The sequence below is a fragment of the Sabethes cyaneus genome, chromosome 3 (assembly GCF_943734655.1).
Source record: "Sabethes cyaneus chromosome 3, idSabCyanKW18_F2, whole genome shotgun sequence".
In the NCBI taxonomy this organism is placed as follows: Eukaryota; Metazoa; Arthropoda; class Insecta; order Diptera; family Culicidae; genus Sabethes; species Sabethes cyaneus.
The window spans coordinates 167,110,126-167,129,447 of NC_071355.1; the positions used below are offsets into that span (position 1 = coordinate 167,110,126).

Here is a 19,322-nt window from a genome sequence, read left to right on the forward strand (position 1 = left end):
TCTAGCGTGAGTCCGAAATAATCGACCTCATCGGACCACTGTATGATCCATCAATGGAGTCGCCGAACAGGACCCTTGCGTTCACAGCTGGAATCAGCTTGGAGACTTCGGCAATACCCCAGCCGGTGGGACCCACCGTCTGGGAGGGGTGTAACAAACCTTCGTTGCTTTGGTTGCTGTTTATAGAACCAAAACACATAAAAAAATTGAAAACTCCACCATGGTTTCTACAGTGTGACACATAGGTATTCGAACAAAAATCATTTTATGTTTGCAGCGGCATATACAATTAATACAATCAAACTAAGACCATATGTGCGTGGCAGCATGACTTAAGTCTTACTTGGCGTAGTTTCATTTTCGTATTGTGTCTTGCTCGGTGTGCACGTACCAGAGTTTGAGTTACGGTTGTTGATAATGAATAAATTGTTGAACGGTGCTATATGCGGCACTATTTTTCGTGACCTCAAACATCACGGCACAAAAAAAGGATTTGGCATTGCTGTGCCAAAATCATCTGAAATTTGATAAGGCAGACTTGTACTACGAACGAGCATTGTAGATTTACGAAACAGTTTTAGGACCAGTTTTAGGATGCATCACACCTTGACATACTAATTACGGATAATTTATAATTTTTCGAGTAACGTTTCTTCGTTTTATTGCTTCTTTTTGTTTTCCTTGGTTGCGTTAGCTAAGGCACTTGTTTGGCTGATATCATTCGTGCAGCGCAGTTCTCTAGTGTGCTGGCGGCCGCATGCTTTCCTTGTTTACGGTACAAGGTTCCAAATTTTATCAACGTTCCCTGAACCGTGGATGAGTTTACCATGTCAATCCTATGCCAGCTTCCGTAAAGGTTGTATAGGGTGTTTTCAGGACTCATACCCTTGTCGGCCTCGCACTACTCTGCCATCTGCCATATTGTCCTGTTATCGTCGACGATAGGACCAAATTTTAGCTTATGTACCCTCGTCAACAGCATTTTGTACAGTACCTCTGCATCTTTGAACTTGCTTTGGGTTACGTAACATATAGCCAAATTGTCCGTGGTAGCATCCGCATTTGGGTCATCTGGTCCTAAAACTGATTCGTAAATCTGCAATGCTCGTTCGTAGTAAAAGTCTGCCTTATCAAATTGCAGTTGATTTTGGCACAGCAATGCCAACTCGTGAAGGTTCTTGGCTACTTCCGAATGACTTTCACTGACGTTCGCTGAATCAGAACTAGGTAGGGGAAATAATATGGCCTAGTCAAATTCTGATCTGGAGTGGGCCCATTTTAAAATAAAGGCTTTAGCTGATTAAATTAACATTAAATAAACAAAAATTGCAAAAATACAGATGTAGCGTTGATTTTACCAATATTTACGATAAAATTTAATGCGCATATGCTGCACAACTACGGAAACTGCAGAAAATTTATTATTTTTGCTATCGGTTTGTTTTATTATGGTTGCTATAAACTAAATCGATCAGGATGATCGGACAGTGAAACTTTAACTTTTCTTCTCACGACAATATATTTTCACGTTAACGAAGCTGGCTAGTTGATTTAGCTTTTTGGCCAAGCAACAAGCTTGTAGAACAAAGCGAAAAGCTTCATTAAATTATGGCGGTGGCTGTCAAGCTGCGAAAAGCATAACCAGTTTTATTGCTGCTTTCTGCAGATAAGACTACTTAAGTTTATAACCCGATTCTTAAAGAGGTTATAAAAACCTTCTGAAGAGTGGGCCAACACCGCTTTTGACTGATGAGAAGTAGAGGCAGTAGGGCAGGCAAGCCCTACGTGAATACCCCTATTGATTGCTATTTTATCCAAAAACCAATTTTATAAGAAATCTCTGCTGAAGAAAAACTGTGACATGCAATCCCAATTAATTTTGCAATAAAAATAGTGGGCTGTCAGCAAAATTATCATGGTTGCCATGTCTTTGATTTTGTATTGGGATTTAGTTAACGAAATACGTTTATTTCTTGGGTTCGTTGATTTTTTTTTCGATGAAATAACAACTTGTGATATTTTCTCAGCGTAACACTACAGTCTGCTTTCCTTCGACTATCATCAGACGCTATTAAGAAAGCAGGAAATATTTCCTTTTGTTACCTTTTACCTCTCACCTACATGCCTGTAAGAGACATACTCTAGTATGACTAGTATGACTCTAGTAGGTATATGGATGAGATGAATAAACACCCATTAGAAAAGAACAGTTTTGAGATGCGACAAAAGGAAATATTTCCTGCTTTCTTAATAGCGTCAGACGGTATACTCGAAGGAAAGTAGACTGAAATGCTACGAGGAAAAAGTTAAACGAGTTATCATTTCACTGAAAAAAGACAAAATAGCCAAGCTATAAGGAAAATATTCATTGAATTGAAGAGATCTCCGGAGGCTGAAGGATAACCAAACAATGAAGGGCCTCCAGGGTAGCACCAAGAATTTTCCTTCTCTAAGGACCAACACTTTGGACCTTGAGTTGTTTCATTTTCATATGAATTTTGCAATATCAATTACCAACGACGAGGTTTTTCGGTTATTAATTATTATGTTGTTTTTATTAAAGGTGTTCAAACCTCTGACAAACTTAAAAATACATGCAAGAAGCTTTGTATTAGTAATCCGTGCTAAGTATTATATAGCTTTACGTTTCATGCGAAATTAATGATAATAAGTTAAGTTAGTATAGGATAGTCAGCATAGCTGCGTTTTCTGTCTGCTACTTCGGCAGATTTTTTTTCATTTCGCGTATGCTGAATTTGCCTGTACGCTATGTTAGAGAGATAGATTGTCTATTGCAATATGGGGCGATCGATAGGGTGCGTGTGGAACCGTGTCATCGTGCTTTCTTTTCGTCAGAGGTAGAACGGAAAAATCCCTCTTAAAACTGAGATGTGGTGCTGTGTAACGAGATGCTTTTCACCGAAACGGTGTGGTGTATACTTTCGTGCTCTACCGTTGAATGATGTGTCTTTGCTGTTTCAGTCATTTTTAGTGGCTACAAGTTTAGTCTGGAAAAGGCGGTCGGTATATGATGTACCGAGTTTTATGTTTATGCACCCTTTCACGTTTGCCTGTTGAGCCAAGTCTTTTCCACCCGGTTCTATGTTATGTAGAGCATCGATTTGACCAATTCGGCTGGGTAAATGATGAGAAACCAGTTTTCAGGCAGGCTGAATTGGGCTTGTGGATATTTTAGTATGCATTCTGTGCTGTAACGTGATTTATTATTCCCGCACATTTCGACTTGTTTGCTTTCACCACCCCAACTAGTATTGCAATCTTTGAATTTCACGAATGCATATGCTGCAAAGCAGCAAATCACGTTTGACCTTCACACCTTTGAGCCTGACTTTGCTATCAGTGACGAAACGGAAAAAAACCCGCATTTTGGTCGTGCTATAACCTTAAGAGTTTGGTTACCATAAAGCACAACCAATTACCAACAGGTTCACTGGGACCTTAGCCCGCTTTGGTTCAGAGTTTGAATACCATTCCGGCCAACACGGGCGCTTTTTCGCCCGGTCGAGTTTTATTGCAAACACACATTGTTCAGCTTCCGCTCTGCTTCACCAGGCCTCGTTCACGATTCACGAATCAAACGAGGATGCAGATCTATTCGTAGCCGGTGGCCCGTATAGTGGTCGTCATACCGCTACGAAACATATATAGGTACAAAGCTCATTCTAGACCTACGCAGATTGGCCGCTATGGTAGCAGCGATGGCGATGGCGAGAATAGTACGAGAAGCCGCATCATCATCGAATCTGTTTCCACTTGATGCCGCGTTCCAGCCTGACCTGAACTAGCTGTTCGCCGTTGCCTGCGCCTGCCGGGTTCTCCTGCGTCTAGCCGCACATATCGACGAAACGGAATCGAGTGAGTTTGCCTTCGCGCTAACAAGGGGCCGGCTATTTTTTTATATTCGACATTGGCTTCACGCCTCCTGTGCACTACCGTGGTCTTTGCCATTTCTCCAAGAATTGCTCCACTAACCGACGGCGGGCGGCGTGTGATGTAGCAAGGATGAACGACATACTCGTCCTACTGTTCTTCGGCAACTCTCCGATAGATCGGGGAGTAGGTAATGTTCGCAACACGCGGGGATCTGTAGGGTCCTGCTTCGGGAATTTTTTTTTATACCGATACCGTAATTGAGTGGCAAAGTTATTGTGCAACCACTCAAACTTCTTATGAGCTAGCATAAAAACCGACGTGTTAAGTTAAGTTAGTGTAGACAGATAATGTTAAGTAATTACTTTTTAGTAGTTAAGTACTTCTCCCCTTCTTATTAGTTGATACCAGGCCAATGATACATAGAATAGCTATTAACCTTTCGTTACTCGCGCCAACTTTGATTTATAGACATGCTAAAACTTAACAGAATTCACTCGAATACTAAGGCCACTTGGTGAAAAATTTATGAAATTTTTTCCATCGTTTGAAAAATTATGGTCTGCGGATAAACTTTACTGAAAACAGTAATTTTCTTTATTGATGGAATCCCGAGATATACCGAGATAAAGTTAACGGTTCACAGGCATTGTACAAAATACAACAGCGCGAGTAACGGAGGGTAAGGCATTTTTCAAATTTATCATTAAAAATGACCTGAAGAATCCCAGAATTTCATGAAATTATTTACACGGTACCTTTGGCTTCAATGGGCTGAAGTTCTATGTAGTTTAAACAAAAGTTGGTAAATTCCTAATATACTTTTTAACAAAAATCAGGTGAGTTTCAATAACAAAATGCATTATATCCAATTATATTTGGGTGATGTATTACATAGTAATAAGAATTAATAAATGTGTCTCAATATACGCTACTCGTTGTATCACCCTTTCCGCCTATTGGGAAACGGTGAGATAGAATGACTCCTTCACATTTGTGGTGTTAACTAATTTAGGTTATAATCAAAACAATTGAAATTTCATTATAACCTCATTTACAAACATCAGTACGGATTCATGCAAGACACTGTCAGCCCTTCCTAACCTAGTATAGAGCAACTATCACTCGTAGGACAATCGAAAAATTGTAGGATCCCTATTTATTGACTTGAAAAAAGTTTTTGATACAATAGACCATGGACTGCTAATTGATAAACTGAAAGCTTTTGGATTTAGAGGAGTCCCAAAATCACTCATTAAAAGCTACCTTACAAACAGAGCCCAGGTCGTCCCTATTGGAGATTGTAACAGCTCGCTGGGAACGGTGTCTACGGATGTGTTCCAAGTAATCTGGGGCCAATATTGTTCTTAATATTTGTCAATGACCTGGTCAAGCTGAACCTCCATGAAATATTGCGTCTGTTTGCAGATAATACATCTGTTTACTACCAAGAAAGTATTGTGCTACAATGCAGCTTCATATCAAACAAGATCTTTAACTTCTCAACGAATTATTTGCAACCAACTTGTTATCAATGAATTTATCCAAAACTAAATATATGTTAAATCATTCATTTCGTCGATGTCTTCCGAATTCCAATTGTAATCAGTGGTCAAGTTATCGAAGAAGTACAGGATTTTCCATTTCTTGTTTTAACGCTAGATAACAAGGTGAACTGAAACGCGCACGTCGAACTACTCCAATATCGGGTCGCCAATTGGAGACTTACTTGTTAGTCATAATTATGAGAACTCCAGGTGATACAAAACAGATTCCTAAAAGTTGTTTACTGAAAACCTCTTATGCTATACCCCATACGACTGCTGTATGTACCAGAATCCTGATGATTCAATGCTACAGATCCGGGGCGCTACAAGAGTTCTAATGTTGGTTAACTTGCGGAATATCCTTACAGAATCCTCTTCAGTACCGAGTAGAAAGCACAAAAGTCGCTCCCGTAGACAATACTTACTTTACTTTACTTTAGTGGCAACGGTCCGTTACCGATCCTGCGCCGAACTAATTATGGTCCTCCAGACAATACTAGACGTTTATTAGGGTAAATTCCAAGTAACAATGTGAGTTTTATTGTACTCTTATGGTGGTCTTCAAGGCCAATTTTGGTCTTAAATGCCATCATAAGAGTGTAATAAAACCCAAATTGTTACTTGGGATGTATTATATTAGCAGCTGGAGACGCAATGGAAGTTAACCTCGGAGTACCTACAAACGACAGCAGCGTACCGGCTCCCGATCTCGAAGAGATCCGACGAGAAATCGGTCTGCTGAAGAATAATAGAGCCGCCGGAAAGGCGCGACTCCCGGCAGAACTCTACAAAAATAGCCAAGAACCGCTAGCAACGGCACTTCACTGGCTGATTTCGAGGATTTGGGAAGAAGAGAAACTACCGGAGGAGTGGATGGAAGGCGTAGTTTGTCCCATCTACAAAAAGGGCGACCGGCTAGACTGCTGTAACTACCGCGGCATTATACTGGTCAACGCCGCCTACAAGGTGCTCTTCCAGATTTTGTTGTGTCGTCTATCCCCAATAGCAAGAGAATTCGTAGGGCAGTATCAGGCGGGCTTTATGGAGGCCCGTGCTACTACGGATCAAATTTTTACTCTCCGACAAATTCAGTCGAGAGACGTGCCCACGCATCATATTTTCGTGGATTTCAGAGCAGCATACCGTTGAACTCGAACAGCTATGGCAGATAATGCACGACTACGGTTTTCCGGACAAACTGACGCGGCTGATCAAAGCTACGCTGGAACGAGTGATGTGCTACGTGCGCGTTTCGGGGACACTCTCAAGTCCTTTCGAATCGCGCAGAGGGTTACGGCAAGGAGATGGACTGTCCTGTATGTTATTCAATAGCGCTATTGAAAGTGTGATCCGGCGAGCGGGCATCGAAACGAGAGGAACGATCTTCAGCAAGAGTAGCCAACTCCTAGCCTTTGCAGACGACCTCGACATCATTACTAGAAACCGTGGGACGGCGGAGGCAATCTACGCCAGACTTAAAACGGAGGCTAGGAGGATGGGGTTACAAATTAATGCGTCGAAAACCAAATATATGGTAGGAAGAGGCTCCCGAGAAAGTAAAGTTTTCCTCCCACGGACAGTGACTATTGACGGCGATGAACTGGAAGTGGTTGATGAATTCGTATATTTAGGATCTCTAGTCACCGCTGACAATAATACGAGTAAGCAGATCCAACGACGCATTCAAGCTGGAAATCGAGCCTACTTTTCCCTCCGCAAGACGCTTCGATCCAGGAGCATATGCCGCCGCACCAACGACCAAGCTGACGATGTACAAAACGTTAATAAGACCGGTAGTCCTCTACGGACTTGAGACAGTAACTTTGCTTACGGAAGACATTTTTTTTGTTAGGGGGGACTTAGACTACTTTGTCCATTGAATTGAGCTTTTGTAGTATGGAAGACATACGTGCACTTGCCGTCTTTGAACGAACTTTGTCTCTCAACTACTTGTACATCTGTTGTAACAAAAATTCTTTCGGTGGAACCCCCCTCTTTTCTCGCAGTCACTTGCACAACTGCAATCGGTAAATGCAAGAGAAAAGCAACCCATTTTACTTAGTTGGACCTCTCATCTTGTTGGGACCCCCCTTTTGTGTTTTGCTCCCTGTGAGTGCCCTTATGTAAGAAAAATGTGTGTCAACTGTCAAGTTTGATGAAGAACGGTCAAGGCGTTCTGGAGTTATGGTGGATCATGCAAACATACTAACGCTCACTTTCAATAATAGTATATAATTTCAATAATATTTTCAAACAATAAGAACAACTAAAATAACCATAAGACGAACAATAAGAACAACTACCCAACAAGAACAACAGCAACAACAACCCAACAAGAACAACAAGAACAACTAAACAAGAACAACAACACAACAAGATCAACAAGGAATCAACCAGAAGATAAAAAGATAACAATAACACAATAGGCACACAACAAGAACGAAACAAGAACAAGAACAACTACATCAAAAACAACAAGAATAAGAACAACAAGAACAAGAACAACAAAAACAACAAGAACAACAAGTTTTGCAAAGAAAGCAAGTGTCTGATACGAAGAATACTTAGACGAACTGAAAAATTTCGATATCGACCAAAAATATATAAATATATCGCGGCAATGGCAGTAGGCGTTCGCACTCACGCTCACTCTCAGTTGGTACCCGAGTGTTTTACTAACTAAACTACCGCCACTCGCTGAATTAGGTAGCCTAATACTTAATTTTGTTTTATTCTTCCAATTCTGTCACTCCCATGTACAAGAAAAACAAGCTTATAATTAGAACACGACCTGAATACTACAAGGTTTCAATCAGAATAAAACAAAAAGAATACAGTAATGTTCCGATTTTGTCAGTCCCATGTTGAATTTTGGGCTGACAAAATTGGGAAACTGACAAAATTGGAAATTTTTTTTTTCGATTTTTTTTCATGATTCAAGACTTAAGATCTTGCAATATCGAAGACTTCTACTAAAAATTAAATTTTAACTCTCAAATTGTCAACCGAAAGCTCAATGAACCAGGTAAAGCACACTGGTCCGGAACCTTTTTTGGTGCGCATTAGCTTTAAGCGGGAAAACTTAGTTTTAGGTTTATGGAACCTTTGGAAGAGTTTCTTAAAATTAAAAGTTCTATCGTCTAGCGGAATTCAAATTTTGATTAATCCCCCCAAAAGTGCAATAAAAAATTTATTTTTCTTCAGTTTCAATATAACGCATTGATGTGTTCTGCAGAGTTTTACAGTATTTATTTATTTATTTTATTTATTTATTTATTTATTTGCTTCATCCGACAAACTGTCTTAATGAAGATTTGATTTGGCTGGGAAAAGCTGCCTAGAGCAACATGTTACTCGGAGCGGCATAAAAACCCAGCATCTTTTAATTGAACAGAGGCAACACATAGTACATGGCATAACTACATACATTATTCAAATTACACACAACATTCACTAAAAAGAAAATTCATTTTCACGTCGATTATATTCCAGCGCCATCTGCCGAATAGGTTCATGAAGGCCATAGTTGGTCCGGTGCGGGTCAACACGTAGAAGCCGTTGGTTCCGTTGAGGCCGGAGAGGGCAGTATAGATGCAGTTGTGACAAAATAGCAGGGCAGTCCAGAGCGCCCGACAGAATCTTATAAGCAGTCTTGGCTACAATAACTTTTCGCCGCTGCTCAAGAGGTAATACGCCAACAAGCAGACAGAGTTCCTCGTATGGAGGCAGAGCATCAGGGTTTCTCCATGGCAGCATGCGACAAATTTTGCGGATAAAGCACTTCTGAATTTGCTCAAGACGAACAATCCAGTAATCGTAATGCGGATTCCAGATAACGCAGCCTGTCTCCAGAATAGAGCGAACCAAGGAGCAGTAAAGGGTACGTAAAGTACCAGGATCACTAAATTCTCCGCCGATTCGGAAAATGGTCCCCAGCTGACGATACGCCTTGTTAATAATAAAATCATAATGCTGCCTGAATGACATTTGGCTATCCAATACGATGCCAAGGTCCGTCACACTATCACTGCGCTGTAGTGGTGTGCCGTCAATACAGTAATCAAAAACAATCGGGTACTTTTTACGGGTAAAGCTGATGACAGTGCATTTCTGAATACTGATTAGCATATGATTGGAACTGCACCATTTCACGAACATATCAACCAATTTTTGCAGACTCAAACAATCAGTGGTTGTCTTAATTTGCAAATAAATTTTTAGGTCATCTGCATAGCACAACCTTGTTCCATGAGGCAATAGTCGAGTGACATCATTAACGAACAGTGAAAATAATAGTGGTCCTAAAACGCTACCTTGAGGTACTCCTGATCCATTCTGAAACCACCTCGAATGAGAAGGGCCTAGTTTAACGGCAATTTTGTGATTGCGTAAATAAGTAATAAGTATATTATTACAAGAAATTTTGCTGAAGACAGTAACCTTCTATCTCTTCAGTGAAGACAGAAATCCCTATTAAATATCGTTAAAATCAGTTTTTCTAATTTAGCTGTTTTTGTAGTTGTTGTATGACTTTTTCCTGTTTTACAAAGTTGTACAAATAGTACAAATACACAACATTGCTGAATATAGTCTACCTCTATCTTTGCTTGTTTAGGAACTTTAGAACTTTTACTATAAAAATACCTCAATTTGGACCCCGAATTACTCGCAAGAAGGCATCATTTTATTCAAAAACTCTCTCCAGAGAATCAGAATAGTTTCAAGCAGGCTCAAAAGTTTTATAAATCATGTTTAAAAGCACAAAAGTTGAACAAAATTTATAGGGCCACAAAATCGGGATAAAAAGCTGATAAAATCGGGGGTAGACAAAATCGGGAGTAGACAAAATCGGGAGCTGACAAAATCGGAACATTACTGTATAACAAAAAGAAGAACAGGAATACGAGAACAACAAGCACAATCAGAGTAACAAGAACAACAAAAACAACAATAGAAACAACAGAAACATGACAAAAACTCGAAGAACACGGCAATACACGACATGACAAAAACACGACAAGAACACAACATGAACACAAGAGAGCACAACAAGAACACAATAATTACACAACAAGATTAACAAGAATATAACAATGAGAACAAGGAGAACAAAAAGAACAAGAGCAACCAGGACAATAAGAACAACAAGAACACAACATAAACACAACGAGAATACAACAAGAATATAACAACAAGAAGAACTAGAGTACAAAGCACAATAATAACAACAAGAACAAAGTGGTTTATTTGTTTATTAGATACCTTCTGGTGCATTCGTGTCTGAACAAGAACTATCAGAATAACATGAAAAATAAAAACAGTAACAACAATAAGAACAGTAAGAACGACTAGTATAATAAAAACTACAAGAACAAGTACAAAAATCAGCGACAAGAACAACATGAACAATAAGAACAATAACAGCAAAAACTACAAGAACAGCAAGAACTACGAGAATTTAACAAGATACAACAAGAACAATACGGACAACAATAACAACAAAAATTGTAAGAACTATAACAACTGCAAGAACAAACAAACAACAAGAGCTACAAGAACCAGAACAATTGGAATGACTTTCAAATTAAATTCAAATGAAAATTCCTCTATCTCAGTAAAAATTCCACAGTTAACACTATTTTGTAAGAAGAAGTCCAAACTGAACCAATTTCGTGTCTTTGTCTTGACCATTGTAATAAGGTGAGGCATTTAATTAATTTATTATAACGACAATTTTTTACAATCGACGAATGGGACGACAGAAGAAAGTAAAGTAGCAAAGGTGTTTACAGTCTCTCAGGGGAGACAGGGCGTGAAGAGGAAAGCGCAGTTAATTAGGTTACGGAGGGTCATTGAAGCCATGTTTATAAGTGTGTTTAACGTTCCTCTTTACCCAAGCCAAGCTATAATGGGAGCCAATTATAACCGAATTTGAAACCAACTTTTTCCCCTGTGGATCGTAGATCGCATTGGTGAAGCTTTGAACCGTAGTGGACTGCAAAAAAAAAATGGAATGTATTGCGGAGCTTCCACCTATTTAGAGTCCCACGCAAAAATTATTAGCGTGGTTATTTTCTGCGTTTACCACGCATGTTTGCAATTTAGCAATTTGAACTATCAGTTTTTCGTTATTGCCTCCCCACTGCACCCCTCCTTGCTTGACAAGCATATTTTAAATGTATTTAGTAAGTACAGGATAATTATTATTAAAAACAAATTTGTGTAGGATTCGTTAAATTGCTACCAGGTGCAATAAAAGAGTTACTAGCTTGATTGCACGTACACAGACATCATGTCTTCGACACCGTGGGAATTCCCGAGAATTTGAGCGTAGTGCGGTGGCATTGGTGGCTCATGATGAGATAGATTCACGGATACTTACTGGATGAAACTGTGGGGTACATTACTATAGATGCTGCATGCTCCGTAGATAATGCTGCAATATTAGGGGTACCGCAAGGTAGTGATTTGGAACCAGTTTCGTTCATTCTACTAATGAATGAACTGCCTTCCACTGTTGATAAAGTTTCTCTATTAATTTAGGCCGACGCGTCGATATATGTATTTATGTACCAAACTCGAGACTTTAGTCATGACCTTGAAATGCGGTCAGGCATATATAAATATTTATTTTGAAACGATGATTCTACAATTGATGAAGGGACGGTAAGGGAAAGTAATGAAGAAGGATTTTTTCGGGAATGAAGGGGAAGGGTGGAAAGGAAGGGGGGGGGGTAATAGGTAGCTATGGTTAACAAGTTGTCGCTGTGACTCCTATCTTTTGTCCAATGCTGGAAGGTGCATGGGTCGAACCAAGCTGTAATCAGAGATTATAACCGGATTTGAACCCACAACACCTGCCAGGGCGTGTCGCTCACTGGTACCCGTGTACCTTTGAACCACAGAGGCGCTGGACAAAAGAAGTCTGCACAACCCCCCTTATTAACCATAGCGCGACATGGGTTGTTCTATTTTTAGACACACAATGTGCCTCTTCCTACACCTACTGTAGAAACCACCGACCGAGAAGTTTTAGTCTAACGTCTTTTTACTTTCAGGACGACGACACTATGCAGGCCCTTACGACTTGCAAGGTACTGCGTGTGACGCTGTTCGTCCGAAAGCGTGTTAGTCCGCGTTTCTCAGCGCGGTTATTCGGAGAAAGGCTCCGTTCCTATGAAAATTGACCAAACTCGAGACTTTAGTCATGACCTTGAAATGCGGTCAGGCATATATAAATATTTATTTTGAAACGATGATTCTACAATTGATGAAGGGACGGTAAGGGAAAGTAATGAAGAAGGATTTTTTCGGGAATGAAGGGGAAGGGTGGAAAGGAAGGGGGGGGGGGTAATAGGTAGCTATGGTTAACAAGTTGTCGCTGTGACTCCTATCTTTTGTCCAATGCTGGAAGGTGCATGGGTGATTACAGCTTGGTTCGACCCATGCACCTTCCAGCATTGGACAAAAGATAGGAGTCACAGCGACAACTTGTTAACCATAGCTACCTATTACCCCCCCCCCCCTTCCTTTCCACCCTTCCCCTTCATTCCCGAAAAAATCCTTCTTCATTACTTTCCCTTACCGTCCCTTCATCAATTGTAGAATCATCGTTTCAAAATAAATATTTATATATGCCTGACCGCATTTCAAGGTCATGACTAAAGTCTCGAGTTTGGTCAATTTTCATAGGAACGGAGCCTTTCTCCGAATAACCGCGCTGAGAAACGCGGACTAACACGCTTTCGGACGAACAGCGTCACACGCAGTACCTTGCAAGTCGTAAGGGCCTGCATAGTGTCGTCGTCCTGAAAGTAAAAAGACGTTAGACTAAAACTTCTCGGTCGGTGGTTTCTACAGTAGGTGTAGGAAGAGGCACATTGTGTGTCTAAAAATAGAACAACCCATGTCGCGCTATGGTTAATAAGGGGGGTTGTGCAGACTTCTTTTGTCCAGCGCCTCTGTGGTTCAAAGGTACACGGGTACCAGTGAGCGACACGCCCTGGCAGGTGTTGTGGGTTCAAATCCGGTTATAATCTCTGATTACAGCTTGGTTCGACCCATGCACCTTCCAGCATTGGACAAAAGATAGGAGTCACAGCGACAACTTGTTAACCATAGCTACCTATTACCCCCCCCCCCTTCCTTTCCACCCTTCCCCTTCATTCCCGAAAAAATCCTTCTTCATTACTTTCCCTTACCGTCCCTTCATCAATTGTAGAATCATCGTTTCAAAATAAATATTTATGTACCGTCATCCGGGGCGAGATTGTGCCAAAAAAGCATATGTTTTTGTTCTTTAGCTTAGTATCATAATTTAAGAACTAAGTTGATTTCAAACCTGTCAATATATACTAAACTGTTCAATTAACAACTACCGTAGAGATGGTATAGTTACAATGAAATCTAATTTTACAAGAAGTGTATGAATTTTGGCACAATCTCACCCCTTCTAAGGGGTGCCAAAACATAAAGTTAGGCAAAAAACCTAAACAGTGAACATTAGCATGTTTATAAACAGTACACATAAATATCAGTATAAAGTAGTTTATATGGGGCCGTCCATGAACTAAGTGGGCTATTAGGGGCAGGGGGTCGGGCAAAAACAACGCATCATACAAAAAGTATGAACGAAAATAACCCGGGGAGGTCTGAAATAACTAAAAATGATTTCGTAGTGGTCAGCCTTTATATAGCCAGTAGCGTTTCTAGGGTTAACAAGGGGGAGATATATGAAGGGGTGAATTCTAAGGGGGCATACCTATTTGATCATTTAACAAAAGAAACCATTACTTCGTTCGAGAACCCGCGGCCGCAGAACATGTGGCCTATCCACCCCCCTCCCCGTCATTAAAACTGGCAGTTTATACACGGTATAATATATTCATCTTATTTTAGAGTCCAAGTATCTGAAATTTCTAGAGAAAAAGTAAAAATTAGTTTAAATTATTTAGCAGACTTATGATGCTGTTTGCTCCAAAATGGATGATGCAATCTAATCTGTCAAAATATTGTGCTCAATAGTAAAGAATGTGAGTGTACTGGTGTATGTGAAATCCACAAATTGGATCGATCATTTTGGCTTGGCACAATCTCACCCCCGTGAAGCTCGAAAAGTACAAGGTTTCGAAAAATATTATTTTCGTAATCAAAACTTATCCAACGCATAATAACCTTTCAATACATTATAAATGATTAGTTTATATATCTTCAAAATAGCAAGTTGATGCGATATCTTGTTTGGGTTGGTTTATGCAGGACATTTTTTACAAGCGTAATTTCCGAGTATTTTTGATCGCGAACTTTGAAACCCTGTTTAGGCTAAAGTATTTGCAAATATTATCTGCGTTCCATTCTAAGTTATGAATAAATATTCTTATGTTCACCATCATTTTGAATTTGGGTCACAAGTTTCTATAGATATAATAAATTTTCACAACCAAACATTTTTGGTTTTTGGCACAATCTCACCCCCGTGGCACAATCTCACCCCGGATGGCGGTAGTTTTAAGAATAAATGTGTATTAGATAAGTGATTCCATCGATTTTTGGTAAACTCGAATATGGTTGATTGCAAAACATGCTAGGGGTATTTACATAGCGCATAGAAACTGGGACTGTAATGCGAATAGTGGCAGTATATCACGGAATACACCGTTTACGCAACATAGTAAGTTATCTATATGTAGTCCTGTAGAATGTAGTCCTACGTCCATCATGCGGTCATGTCTATAAAACAATCCTGTTGATTTTTTCGCACTTTTTCTTCACGTGCTTCGGAATATCAAAATTTATAATGTTGTTCTTACATTATTTTAATGGAATTTATTTGAATAAAATTGATAAAATAAGACCAAAACAGGTGATTCTCAAAACAACGTGCCTGTGAAGTTTTATTTGAGTGGACAGCTAAAGGTACAGTGCAATAGTCCAAAAACAACACTTTACCATATAGTTACGAAGTCCCGCGAAAATTTATAGTGCCATAGCACATAGTGGCAAACAGGTCCAATATGAATCATAAGCTTTGAGCTTTTTTTTTCACACACTGCATAACTTCACTGAACGTATCTGATCGCTATTTTGTCATATCTTTGAACCTGGCAAGAGTTCCTTGATACTACATTCGCTACGCACCACCCCATCATCGTACTGGCCGCAGTCGATCCTTCGAAGCGTCCTGAGCACTTGGTTGCCTGAATGGCCTGAATGAGTGGTGCAAACTGTTGTTCTGACTATGCCGCCATCGAGATGCTGCTAGTGGTTTGCGAAGCTGATGCGAATGATGCTTTGTGTTTGTGTATAGGAAGGTGCACGCTTTTATCGGCAATCGGGAGCAGAACCGCTTGGAAAAATGTGTGCCCGCTAGAGGAAACGCGAGCTAGGGCATACAGCACTAGCAGCGGCACCAGTTCAACAAAAAGCAAAAAAAAAAAAGAATAACATGAAATGAATGGAAATAAATCAATAATGCTGGAAATGCGAACCGATCGGTGGAACTACCGAAGCGGCGGCGTGCAGCGGCAGGGAAGGATCAGGATTTTTTCGGGAGTTCAATTTATATTTTAAAATTGGAATCGTAATATTTTTACTGGCTTTATTCGCGGCGCTCGCGCGTTGAGAGGATTGTTAAGTTTTTTTTCGTGTTGTTTTCTCGTTTGCTCCGTGTATTTGGATGGAGTGGACGTCGACGTGAACGTTTGGTATTATACTTTTTTTTCAGAGGCATTTCAACTTGATCCTGGATATTCAGGGCTGGGATATGAAATGGTACGGTTCACCGAATGTACAGAAACTCTCGTTCCCGACCTGATTCAGCATCCACAGTGCTGTTTGTGCTAGGTTGATTGGTTCGTTGAATTTACGAACAATTGCTGTGGGACGGGTTATAGCGGAGGCATCCGAATTTGCTTCTGTGTGTATTTATGCATCATATACAAACGATGTACAACGGGCTGCAGTTCGTTTCGACATCGGTATTTTTCCACTATAAATATATTTTCGTTGAATATTATTTTATTTATTGTCGTATATGTTCAATATATGAATTTAATATAGTTATAGTTGAAATTTCAGTTGAATGTTTCCTAAATACTGTTACCTGAAAAATTGGAGATAATTTAAAATTACCAATCATTTCTGGAACATTGTACAACCGTGTTTAATTAGTTTCTCTGCTTTTATTATAGGTACCTACTTTGGTAGGATTATTTGGATAATAAATTTCATAATCGGTTCCCGATGAAAAACAGAGATTCATAGGCACATTTTTTTGTTGATCTGAAACAGTTTTAAAAGTTTCTAATCAGTCTCGTATTAATTTGCTTATTGTTTAAATTGATTGCATCCGGGCCCACTGCCGGTCGATTGGCGCGGTTTGTCGTGAGCTGTCCGTTCGCAGGGTGCATTTCATTATTTTTTCATCCCGCTTCGCGCGCAATTTTCCGCCGCGTCTGCATATTGGTCATTCTTTGTGCGGCCTCTACCACCTTCGTGCATATGTACCTGCCTTTCGATGGTGGACGAGTCCGAAGTGTGGTGCGCTCCTATGCTCGTTGCTATAGGGACTTTCGGGGAAAAAACTGTTTGATTGATATTGATATTAATATCAAGGCTTTTTTATGTGCGCTGCACCATCGGTTTTCCCGTCATTCGACGGTCGGTTTTTTTTCGTCCTGATGCTGGTTTTCATGCTCGCTGACTATTTTGAGCTCAGCTCAAAATCCCGGGCATTGTTTCCGGGAACGTGAAAGCGAGTTTCTTCATTTATGAAATGCACTTTATAAATACAAGCCTAATGCCAGAACCTGTCAGGCGGTGACGAACCGACCGATACCGACCGACCAGTCGAAAAGTCAGGCAATAAAATGAGAAGAGATTTTTTTTGACGTCTGGATGGATTTTAGTTCGATTCTCATGAAATGTTTTTTTTTGCTCTATTATTGTTTATTTCCGACAGGCACTCGATGAATATGATATACAGCCGGATCTTCCACAGGCCCTGCGGCTGTTGGACGAAATGAACAACAATTTCAAACAGGTTTCCGATCATGTCGGCAACATGCTGCAGCGCGTCAAGACGGGTGAACTATCCACAGAGTATGGTCTTAATTTTCTGGAAATCAAGTATCACATGCTGCTCAACTATCTGATCAACCTAACGTACGTTGTCCTGCGGAAGTGTTCTGGTAAGTTTAGCGAATATTTGTCCTGTTACGAATGTCGGTTACGTTTCATATTTTGATTGTAAATTGAGCAATTTGGGATTTTTTCAATGTTTATTCGAAAGTTTTAGTTGTTTTAGTTTAGAAGTAAGTGAGTTTCTTGAGTAATCCTCGACATATTTACGGTATTGTCTTTGAAAATATGGTTTCGTGAAAAACATGATTAAAGTTTTCATTCACTATGCAATTGCTCACCCCACGCTCGGTATAATTAGCTGTAACTTTGTCATTGTTTCAAATTTATCCACATATTTTAAAAATGTTAACATTTCAAAATAACCAAAAAGTTTGATTTTTTAAAATAGAAGTGTCCTTTGATAGCTCTTCACCAAATTTTAGGGCATAATTTAAGCTATATTTGAAAAAATCAGGCAAATCAGAGGGGATGGCTTTTAGAAAATTGACATTTTATGATTTTAATCATGGTTCTGAAAAGTTGTTTCTTTTAGTGGAATATTTTTCTGAAAATACACTTAATTTCCGGCTTCCGACTTTTCCTTTAATGTCATTTTGATCAAATAAGTAGTTTTCAAGATATGATTTTTTGAAAAAATGTAATCTCATTTTAAAATACCGTGAACGCAGGTAATTCTGATCAGCACCTAATTCCGATCACTCAACTAAAGTAACCGATTTTTAAAAGATTGAATTAAAATTCATTGTCCAAGGGGAAGCTTTGATCATGAAGATTCTTAATAACTATGGTTTTTGATTCGTTCTTCTAAAAATTGACTACTTTAGTTGAATGATCGGAATTAGGAGCTGATCGGAATGACCCGCCTTCACGGTACGTCTTTTTGAAAAGTTACTCTTGATGAAAAAAATCAAGTTTAGTTGAAAATGAGTTGTTGGGTGGTACCCAATACATCAGGAAATTTTTATTCCAATCAAAAATAGTCAAGTCAAAAATGGCCTTTTTTCAGCGTTTTGAGCGGGAATTGCTCTATAGATTATCCGCTGTGAATGCGATTGTATTTCGAATTGAAATTAATCGTTCTGAAAGTATTATTGTAAATTTTATAGAAAACTAGGACGCGGAACGGTATACTTTTCGTTATTTGTAATTTTCGTAAATCTATAAAATTAATTTATCATCACAAAATGGGTGTGCAAGCAAACTAGTATCCATTGGTCATTTTTTTTTAGTTTTACTCACATGATGTGGAAAACGAAGAGTAAAAAAACATACATGGGCCTAAAATATTAGTCCCGTCTCCTATAAAAATGACAACTCTATTGGAAACTGGTCTGGTATTTACAAAAAATTTAGATTCCGAATCGTTTTGACAGAATCGCAAGCAAATTTGGAAGTTAGGATTTTCGGTAGTAAGTAGGGCGGGTATAAGTGCAATGATGGAAGTTGTCATCAATTTTCATGAGATATAAAGAAGCACAACAATAAAATATATTTTATATTCAATATCTTCACATTCAACTATAAATCATCTTGAGTAATAGTGTTACGCAAAATAAATTCTTCATTTGTTCGGATCTAGTGCCTAATCGCACTTTTACCCCACTAGCGAGGCAAAAGTGCGAAGTTTGAATCCATGAAGTAGCTAACAAAACCATAATATCTTCAATCTGCGATATGTTACGGTGAAGAATATTCTCAATTTGCACCTTTCCGCTGGCGTACTCCAGTCTCCATCAGGTCGAA

General features: G+C 39.4%; 1 protein-coding gene across 1 annotated transcript in view; it reads left to right on the forward strand.

Annotated features, from left to right (window-relative positions):
• Positions 1–19,322, forward strand: part of LOC128741360 (neuroguidin) — a 68,040-nt gene that overhangs the window by 36,184 nt on the left and 12,534 nt on the right. The window contains exon 2 of the mRNA XM_053837137.1: positions 17,398–17,626. Coding sequence (XP_053693112.1) covers positions 17,398–17,626 — 229 coding nt within the window. The remainder of the gene's footprint in view (positions 1–17,397; positions 17,627–19,322) is intronic.